This window comes from Parambassis ranga, chromosome 7 (assembly GCF_900634625.1).
Source record: "Parambassis ranga chromosome 7, fParRan2.1, whole genome shotgun sequence".
Taxonomy (NCBI): domain Eukaryota; kingdom Metazoa; phylum Chordata; class Actinopteri; family Ambassidae; genus Parambassis; species Parambassis ranga.
In genome coordinates, this window is record NC_041028.1 from 5,968,037 (window position 1) to 5,978,753 (window position 10,717).

At 39.8% G+C, this 10,717-nt stretch overlaps 1 protein-coding gene across 1 annotated transcript; it reads left to right on the plus strand.

Annotated features, from left to right (window-relative positions):
• The first annotated feature begins 8,623 nt into the window (after window positions 1-8,623).
• Window positions 8,624-10,056, plus strand: LOC114438940 (rhodopsin). Its single transcript, XM_028410592.1, has one exon. It carries the CDS (start codon window positions 8,693-8,695, stop codon window positions 9,755-9,757), a length of 1,065 nt encoding a protein of 354 aa, XP_028266393.1. The 5' UTR covers window positions 8,624-8,692; the 3' UTR covers window positions 9,758-10,056.
• The last annotated feature ends 661 nt before the right edge of the window (window positions 10,057-10,717 follow it).

Here is a 10,717-nt window from a genome sequence, read left to right on the forward strand (position 1 = left end):
CAGTCGATTTCTGTAGAATCAATAATAAGATGCAGAGTGTGAACAATTTATGTCATGCAGTAAACTGCAGGCAAACAGCTCCCACTGCTGGCAGGCAGACGGTGAGCATGTGCAGGACCAGTGATACTGACTGGCTCTGCTCCACTTTGATTTTTGTAGTCATGTTTTTTGTCTTTGAACTGGCAGGGAGGCAGAGTTCTTAGTCGGGCTGGTAAACCGTTATTATTTTACTGACTGGCTCACTGCATCAATTGATTGTTGTAACTTAATGGAAGAGAGCATGATCATCACTGTTAGAAACCTTTTGTTATTTTACCTAGTTGGTAGTTTGTTACACACTAATAAATAAATGAATGAATAAATAAAAATAAGCCATTTGCCAATTATCGTTTTTAGCTAAAATTCAAAGGTTAACACTGACATCACTGTGGAATCTCAGGGATTTTCTGTTTTCAAGTTTGTGCGATTTTATGGACTCAGTGAATTGTTTGTCTGTGTCAGCACTGAAAATGATTCATTATAAATTTTTCATTGATTATTTTCTCAATAGTTTGAATTATTGTTATTGTTCTGTCTGAAAATTGGGAAAGTCGTCATGCACCGGCTCAGTACAGACAGCGACTAGTTTTAAACTGCATATTTGGCAAGTGTTCCTGTCCAGCTGTGGTCGTGGTCATGTTGTCTTCCTAGTAAACTGGTGTATGTTGCTGGATGATTTGTTGTCCTGATGAATACTGCTGAGACTAATAATAAGGTAATAGTCAGCCATTATGTCAGTATCTCATTTTTTGTAACCACTAAAACTGGTTTAGACTCCAATTTTTGTATTGGTTTGATTTCTATCAAAAATCTTCCAGTGTCCACATATCTGAAGTTAATATGTTTGATATAATGAAGCAAATTTTTGGTTGAGTGATCAGTCAGATAATAATGTGAAAAATAATGGCAGTGTTTAACAGGCTTTGATTGTTTGAACAGTCAAAAACTGAATGTTGACATGTTTGACAGCAGCTGATGTTATTTTTGCTCTTACGGGGCTGATGATGTATAACGCTGCAGTGTGAAATGTATGTGGGAGCTGGAGGTGTGGAATGTGCCATGTCCTGGTCACAGTGTTCCCTCCTCTTTACCGGTCACTCAGCAAGAGAGTTCCTGTGGGCAGAGTGAGAGAGCATCACACTCTGCCCACACATTTGTCCTCTAAACACCACAGTCATCTCCATCAGGCAGGGAGCCTGTGTCTGTTTAAACATAGTCAAAGTTTCATTTGTAAGATACAAATGTTACTACCACATGAGTGGAGTCAGCTCAGCCAAATGTGGCTGCACTTCAGTGCTTGCTCACTTGAGAGGTTTAAGAGAACAATTTTAACTAGAAAAGCATTTCCTGAAGAAAATGCAAGTTTGATTGCCGCAGCTGAAGCATTGCTTTGAACGCTGATGTGAACGATTGCTCTGAATTGCTGGAGAATCTGCAATCTGAACTTAATTTGCTGAAACACAGTTAAGAATTTAGAAAGATGAAGCTCTTATCTGGAAAAGTAGAAAATGTTTTAATATTATGAAGATATGAAAGAGAAACAGCTGAAGACAAGAACAGTATGAAGTCACGACCTTAAAGAATAGCCTGTGAATATACCATATGAAAGGTCTGAGGGTGGAATAATACCATAAGACTATAAGAAGCTCAGGCTGTGTGATTTGAATGTGGAAAAGTAGTATACAGCTGAAGGATGATCAATATGACAGATATAATGCTTAAAGTCTGATAAAGACTACAAATATGGCTGCTTTGTATGCTTCTAGTGTGTCAGCATGTCACCATGGTAACAGCCCTGCCTGCCTGCCTGCCTGCCTGCATCCATGGCAACCGGAATGTTTATCAGCTGCCCCTAACTGCAGCTCTCTTTCCCCCTCCTAATGCATTTCCTATGTAAAACCACCCTCCGAACAACGTCTCATATTCTCCAAACCGAAGACTTTAGACGAAAAATAAGAACACCGTGAGAATCCCAAGAAGTTGCTCTACAACTGGTACGATTTTTATGTCTGGGATGTCGAAGATGTGGAGATGGCGGCGAGTTAGAAAATATGGCAGCTCTGCTTCTCTGTTTTTGGTTTTACATTATGTCTTAATGGAGGAATGACCGGCACTCTCCCCGAACAGCTCGATCTACAGGCAAAATGGTTTGGTGTTGAGTTTTAAGACCGACACCAACAGAACCCAGACCATTTTTCCTTCGAACTGGTGGCCAAATTATCCCTGTCAGATAAAAGGTGCAGACGTGACAGCAGGATAGAAACGCAGAAACTGGTTTAATTTTTTTCCCTCCCGCACTCTGAGCGATGACTCACCCACTCTAGCTCCCAACATTCCACGCAATACACACTAATGTTAAACTCAGAAGAGACCTCAAAAACCACTTCATCTTTAATCCCCTGGCATTTGAAGACGGAGCTGAACTTCCAAATTCTGAATACAACTTTTGAAGACCAAGACGTTGGAAGTATTTTAAGCCTCAAATGGTTTCTCTAACTTAATATTTGTAGGAGCAGTAGCATTTTGCAAAATGCATGGTTTGAAGGGCTCTCCCATTGACTCCAATGTTAATTTGAGGGTGGAAAATGTTTAATATTTTTAATATTATAATATTTGTAATTATTATTGAAGGTTTCCGGGAATGTCCTGAATGAGCTGAATCTTTTGATGTTTGAATGGTTTGAATCGGCCCATGCATTCTGAAGATATGCTGAGCCAAAAAACGTACGGAAGAATAATAATAATAATAACTAGAAAAGCATTTCCTGAAGAAAATGCAAGTTTGATTGCCGCAGCTGAAGCATTGCTTTGAATGCTGATGTGAACGATTGCTCTGAATTGCTGGAGAATCTGCAATCTGAACTTAATTTGCTGAAACACAGTTAAGAATTTAGAAAGATGAAGCTCTTATCTGGAAAAGTAGAAAATGTTTTAATATTATGAAGATATGAAAGAGAAACAGCTGAAGACAAGAACAGTATGAAGTCACGACCTTAAAGAATAGCCTGTGAATATACCATATGAAAGGTCTGAGGGTGGAATAATACCATAAGACTATAAGAAGCTCAGGCTGTGTGATTTGAATGTGGAAAAGTAGTATACAGCTGAAGGATGATCAATATGACAGATATAATGCTTAAAGTCTGATAAAGACTACAAATATGGCTGCTTTGTATGCTTCTAGTGTGTCAGCATGTCACCATGGTAACAGCCCTGCCTGCCTGCCTGCCTGCCTGCATCCATGGCAACCGGAATGTTTATCAGCTGCCCCTAACTGCAGCTCTCTTTCCCCCTCCTAATGCATTTCCTATGTAAAACCACCCTCCGAACAACGTCTCATATTCTCCAAACCGAAGACTTTAGACGAAAAATAAGAACACCGTCAGAATCCCAAGAAGTTGCTCTACAACTGGTACGATTTTTATGTCTGGGATGTCGAAGATGTGGAGATGGCGGCGAGTTAGAAAATATGGCAGCTCTGCTTCTCTGTTTTTGGTTTTACATTATGTCTTAATGGAGGAATGACCGGCACTCTCCCCGAACAGCTCGATCTACAGGCAAAACTGTTTGGTGTTGAGTTTTAAGACCGACACCAACAGAACCCAGACCATTTTTCCTTCGAACTGGTGGCCAAATTATCCCTGTCAGACAAAAGGTGCAGACGTGACAGCAGGATAGAAACGCAGAAACTGGTTTAATTTTTTTCCCTCCCGCACTCTAAGCGATGACTCACCCACTCTAGCTCCCAACATTCCACGCAATACACACTAATGTTAAACTCAGAAGAGACCTCAAAAACCACTTCATCTTTAATCCCCTGTCATTTGAAGACGGAGCTGAACTTCCAAATTCTGAATACAACTTTTGAAGACCAAGACGTTGGAAGTATTTTAAGCCTCGAATGGTTTCTCTAACTTAATATTTGTAGGAGCAGTAGCATTTTGCAAAATGCATGGTTTGAAGGGCTCTCCCATTGACTCCAATGTTAATTTGAGGGTGGAAAATGTTAAATATTTTTAATATTATAATATTTGTAATTATTATTGAAGGTTTCCGGGAATGTCCTTAATGAGCTGAATCTTTTGATGTTTGAATGGTTTGAATCGGCCCATGCATTCTGAAGATATGCTGAGCCAAAAAACGTACGGAAGAATAATAATAAGAATAACTAGAAAAGCATTTCCTGAAGAAAATGCAAGTTTGATTGCCGCAGCTGAAGCATTGCTTTGAACGCTGATGTGAACGATTGCTCTGAATTGCTGGAGAATCTGCAATCTGAACTTAATTTGCTGAAACACAGTTAAGAATTTAGAAAGATGAAGCTCTTATCTGGAAAAGTAGAAAATGTTTTAATATTATGAAGATATGAAAGAGAAACAGCTGAAGACAAGAACAGTATGAAGTCACGACCTTAAAGAATAGCCTGTGAATATACCATATGAAAGGTCTGAGGGTGGAATAATACCATAAGACTATAAGAAGCTCAGGCTGTGTGATTTGAATGTGGAAAAGTAGTATACAGCTGAAGGATGATCAATATGACAGATATAATGCTTAAAGTCTGATAAAGACTACAAATATGGCCGCTTTGTATGCTTCTAGTGTGTCAGCATGTCACCATGGTAACAGCCCTGCCTGCCTGCCTGCCTGCCTGCATCCATGGCAACCGGAATGTTTATCAGCTGCCCCTAACTGCAGCTCTCTTTCCCCCTCCTAATGCATTTCCTATGTAAAACCACCCTCCGAACAACGTCTCATATTCTCCAAACCGAAGACTTTAGACGAAAAATAAGAACACCGTCAGAATCCCAAGAAGTTGCTCTACAACTGGTACGATTTTTATGTCTGGGATGTCGAAGATGTGGAGATGGCGGCGAGTTAGAAAATATGGCAGCTCTGCTTCTCTGTTTTTGGTTTTACATTATGTCTTAATGGAGGAATGACCGGCACTCTCCCCGAACAGCTCGATCTACAGGCAAAACTGTTTGGTGTTGAGTTTTAAGACCGACACCAACAGAACCCAGACCATTTTTCCTTCGAACTGGTGGCCAAATTATCCCTGTCAGACAAAAGGTGCAGACGTGACAGCAGGATAGAAACGCAGAAACTGGTTTAATTTTTTTCCCTCCCGCACTCTGAGCGATGACTCACCCACTCTAGCTCCCAACATTCCACGCAATACACACTAATGTTAAACTCAGAAGAGACCTCAAAAACCACTTCATCTTTAATCCCCTATCATTTGAAGACGGAGCTGAACTTCCAAATTCTGAATACAACTTTTGAAGACCAAGACGTTGGAAGTATTTTAAGCCTCGAATGGTTTCTCTAACTTAATATTTGTAGGAGCAGTAGCATTTTGCAAAATGCATGGTTTGAAGGGCTCTCCCATTGACTCCAATGTTAATTTGAGGGTGGAAAATGTTTAATATTTTTAATATTATAATATTTGTAATTATTATTGAAGGTTTCCGGGAATGTCCTTAATGAGCTGAATCTTTTGATGTTTGAATGGTTTGAATCGGCCCATGCATTCTGAAGATATGCTGAGCCAAAAAACGTACGGAAGAATAATAATAAGAATAATAAAGACGTAGAATAACAATAGTTTGATTGCTTTGCAGCAATCAAACTAATAAAGACGTAGAAGAACAAGAGTTTGATTGCCTAGCAACGGCAATCAAACTAATAATAAAGACGTAGAAGAACAAGAGTTTGATTGCCATGGCAATCAAACTAATAATTACCTTGAAAGAATTTTTTAATTTTCTAAAATAATACGGCACGCTAGAACCCTCACACCATGTCTGCTCTACATATACACCTCAAGGCAGTACATCTTCAGTGCCTATATGTCTTTCTCTTTGGAGAGAAAGTCATGCACTATTCATAAGGAGGGTGAATCTCTGTGTATTATTCATCAGAGGTTCTTGTTTGAGCTATATGCTGTATAAACTCAAGGTGGATACTTTTTAGGCCGGATTACTGTCTGTTTTTATAAAACAGAAATGATTATTATGCTGATGGATTAATGTGTAAATGGTCAGGGTGTACCTAGTTTTAACCACTCTGGTAAATATTGCTTTTGTCACTTAGACCCTCGACAAGAAACTTCAACAACTTAAAATCCAGTCACGCAGCCTGTTCAAGGCAGGACAGTTGCGCCTTTGTTCGTCTCACTTTGACATGTGTAATGTATGTAGGTGGAATGATGAGGGTAGGATGTCTGAGGTGACAACAGAGTGCAAAAATGACAGCTGGGTGAAAGAGTAAGCTGAAGACACCACATATGACACTTGATTTTATGGCACACCGTTGATTTTGGGGAAAATGTGCTTTGATAGCATCACATTAAGGCGGCATCACACCTGCGCTGTTTCTGTTTGTGAATGGGCAAAGATGGTATAAAGACGGCAATCTTCTTTGTAGAATTACAGCAAAAAGTTGTGTGACATGCACCTTTTTTAATGTAAAATCTGTGTGAAAAAAACAGTACCATATCAGTACATTAGTGTAGCATAATTATCTATAACTGTTTATTCTTTGCTGTTTGAGGAAATAAAGGTAAAATCAAAATTAACTTAAAGTTAAAACAGGCAAAAAGAATCTGACTTATTCAAAATAATCTTTGCAAACCTAGTCAAGAAAGCTATCCAAATTGATTTGTGTATGTGTTGTACTTCTTTTGGCTGCCTGAGGAGGGCAGCAAAACACCTACAGTTCTGAAACAGGTAGGAGGGATTTGCGACAGGTCTGCCTTGATCCTGCAGGATGTGTAAATCCTTTATAGCATGTGGATGAATGTCAGGTGGACACCGTAGCTCTCAGGTTTTAATCTTCATGCAGTTGTTATTCTTTTTTGAAGTACCTAGAATTAGAACGACCTGTTTTATGCTTTAATTGTTATAAGTACCAAATGTATTGCTATTTAAGCTAATAATGGACAAACAATAATAGGCTTTTGTGTTTGTATTAAACAGTTCCATAAATATAAAAAGGTTACAGTGTTGGTGGAAAAATAAATGATATCTTAGAATTAATCATTTTTAATCTCCCATTTAGCAATAGTATTTTCCAATTCACTGTGGGCCTGCATCAGGTTTAGGTCATTTTTCTTCCCAGCATTGCTTTAGCTCATCCATATTCAGTTCCTTCAGACTTATTCTACTGGGTTGATTGATGGCTTCATTTGTTTCGAATAATTTCAGTGGACTTACTTTAGTTGTTCAGCTCTATGGCTAGTTACAGATATCGACCAGTTCAGTTTGTGCTTTTGCAGCAATAAATATCCATTCATAGAGACTTTGTCACACAACAAACACACGGATATCTATTCTTTCTATCTCTTTCCGGCTTCAGGCAAATAATCCTGATCTCTTTTGTTTGTGGTTCAGGTGATACTTCTTTGTGAATAACACCTCCTGACTAAACAGTGGATTTTATTGACGTCTTTAGGAGGATTCATGCTGTGATCAGATGATACATGATACAACACTAGATAAGTAAATGTGTTCTGAAGGTATTTTGAATTTGAAATATATAAATACTGGTATATACATTAATGCTTGAATGGTGTCAGGAAACAAACACAGTGTTTCAGATGTTGAATAATTATGAAAAAACTGCAGCTGTGTTTGACTTCAGTCACTAGATCAAAGAGATTCCACAATGTATTTTTGTCAGTATAAAATTATTTTAGTTACATAGTTAATTCTACATACTCCCTTTCTTAAACATCATTTAGAATCAGAAAGGAGAACAAGAAAGAGAAATAGGGTATTACATCTGAGGACTGCAGCATCCTTCTGTGCGAGAATGACCCTCTGCAGCATTAAATCCATTACAGGCTTGTGAGAGGAACACATCCATAAGCCCCAAATCTCTTTAATACAACACCCATTAGGAAAGTGCTGAGCTCTTTACCAACAGCTAAGATGGTCCAGCACTCAGCAACACCACTGGCTCTGCTCTACATTCATTATTATAGTACAAATAATTAGCACACATTAATATGACACCAGTATGTATTTTAAGAAAGCTTATTTGTTTTTGTTCTTCCACTGCTGTTTGAAGCATTAACACAATCAATATCAATGCTTCAAATATACATACATTGTGCTTTTTTTTGGCACATTTTTGGTCATAAACAGGGTCCAGTCTGTCTAAAACTTGTTGGCACTTAAACATAAGCAAATTTGTGCTCACAGTCAGTACTTGTTTTTTTTATATATATATTTATCAGAGCTGGGAACACTGGTACAAATTGTTAGATATATGGTAAGACATCTGGACCGTGGACAGAACACTTTCAAATAGATTTATCTGAACAAAAAGATGAAAAGATGCCATGCTATCATTATACAACAGAAATGTTCAGTAGTCAATGTATAGCACCTTGATAGGCCTGAGCAGGTGTAACCTTAATATCTTGATGAGTGGTCAGTTATGTTTGCAGTGATGGCTGGATTAGATATTAACCGTGGCCTAAATCATTTTGTGCTGACGGATTTGGAAAGTGATAATCCAAGGTGTGCCTTTAAAAGCCAGACCTTGGCCACCTGGGTCCATTTGTAGCAAGGTCCCTCTCCACCACTCTCCCAAACAGCCAGAAGAAACATCACCGAAGGGCTGATCGCAACCGCAAGCCGCAACCATGAATGGAACGGAGGGACCCTATTTCTATGTCCCTATGGTCAACACCACCGGCATCGTCCGGAGTCCATATGATTATCCTCAGTACTACCTTGTGAACCCAGCAGCCTATGCTGCTCTGGGTGCCTACATGTTCCTGCTCATTCTTCTGGGATTCCCCATCAACTTCCTCACTCTCTATGTCACTCTCGAACACAAGAAGCTGCGAACCCCTCTAAACTACATCCTGCTGAACCTTGCAGTGGCCAACCTCTTCATGGTCTTTGGAGGATTCACCACAACGATGTACACCTCTATGCACGGCTACTTCGTCCTCGGGCGCCTTGGCTGCAACCTGGAAGGATTCTTTGCTACCCTCGGTGGTGAGATTGGCCTCTGGTCACTGGTTGTTCTGGCTATTGAAAGATGGGTGGTTGTCTGCAAGCCCATTAGCAACTTCCGCTTTGGGGAGAATCACGCTATTATGGGTCTAGCTTTCACCTGGTTAATGGCCTGCTCTTGCGCTGTTCCCCCTCTTGTTGGCTGGTCTCGTTACATCCCCGAGGGCATGCAGTGCTCATGTGGAGTTGACTACTACACCCGTGCTGAAGGCTTCAACAATGAGTCCTTTGTCGTCTACATGTTCATCTGCCACTTCTTGATTCCCATGTTTGTCGTGTTCTTCTGCTATGGCCGTCTGCTCTGTGCTGTCAAGGAGGCTGCTGCCGCCCAGCAAGAGTCTGAGACCACCCAGAGGGCTGAGAGGGAAGTGTCCCGTATGGTTGTCATCATGGTCGTCGCCTTCCTGATATGTTGGGTGCCCTATGCCAGTGTGGCCTGGTTTATCTTCACACATCAGGGCTCTGAATTCGGACCACTCTTCATGACCCTCCCAGCCTTCTTTGCCAAGAGCTCCTCCATCTACAACCCCCTGATCTACATCTGCATGAACAAGCAGTTCCGCCACTGCATGATCACCACCTTGTGCTGCGGTAAGAATCCCTTCGAGGAGGAAGAGGGAGCCTCCTCTACTGCCTCCAAGACCGAGGCCTCCTCTGCCTCATCCAGCTCTGTGTCTCCTGCATAAAAGGGGCTCCATCAACCACAATCCAAGAAGAAGACTTCCGCTCCCCCAGGGAAACGACTGAAGGCTAATGTCTACAGAAATAACTTCCTTTTTTGTATTTTTACAAACGAGTTGGTTCAACTTAAAGACAGTTGCAGGAAAGGTCAGCCCATTACAGAGTTGTTCCTGTATGTACAGAATATCCAACTTAAAAATCTATGAGATGTTTTTTTTCCTGAGAGAAAAGGGAAAAAATGTTAATCTTTCACAGTTGGATCCTAAATGATACTGGCTTATTTTTGAATGTAGAGGCATGTAATCAAGGCAACGTAAAATAAAACGCACTTTGCAAATGACTCATCCTGTTTATGTTTTACTTACAAATTTGGGTGGCAAAGTTGTAGTATATTTAATCAAATAAATAAATGTGAATGACCTATTCAGAATGCATTAATGTCTTGAGTCAATCTTTACTTTAGAGCTGTTATCGCAGTGACTCTGGCTCCTATGCAGCAGAACTAGTACCAACGATTTACAATAGAGTTCTTTCAAAGTTTCTTTCTGATTGGTCTTTGCATCTGCTACTGTAATCTCATTTCAATCACAGGTCACCTTGGACTTAGAAGAACCTGGCCTAGTAAAGGGATTATGATATTATTAATCAGGGATGAGTAGCTATACACATGACACAACAGCCAACCTTACAGTATCTGATGATGGATATTAATCACATTAATCATAGGTTAACGAAGACAGATTTATTGGATAACGCAAAAGGGTATTAGCAAGAGGACACCTTGATACTGAGGTTATGAATAGGACTTTAAATGAAGTTAGCGTTAACAGAACACTTTGAATTAGGAGTAGACAATATAATAAATTGTACGCAATATGACTTTTTAACATACACTCAACAAAAATATAAACGCAACACTTTTGTTTTTGCTCCCATGTTTCATGAGATGGACTTGAAGATCTAAA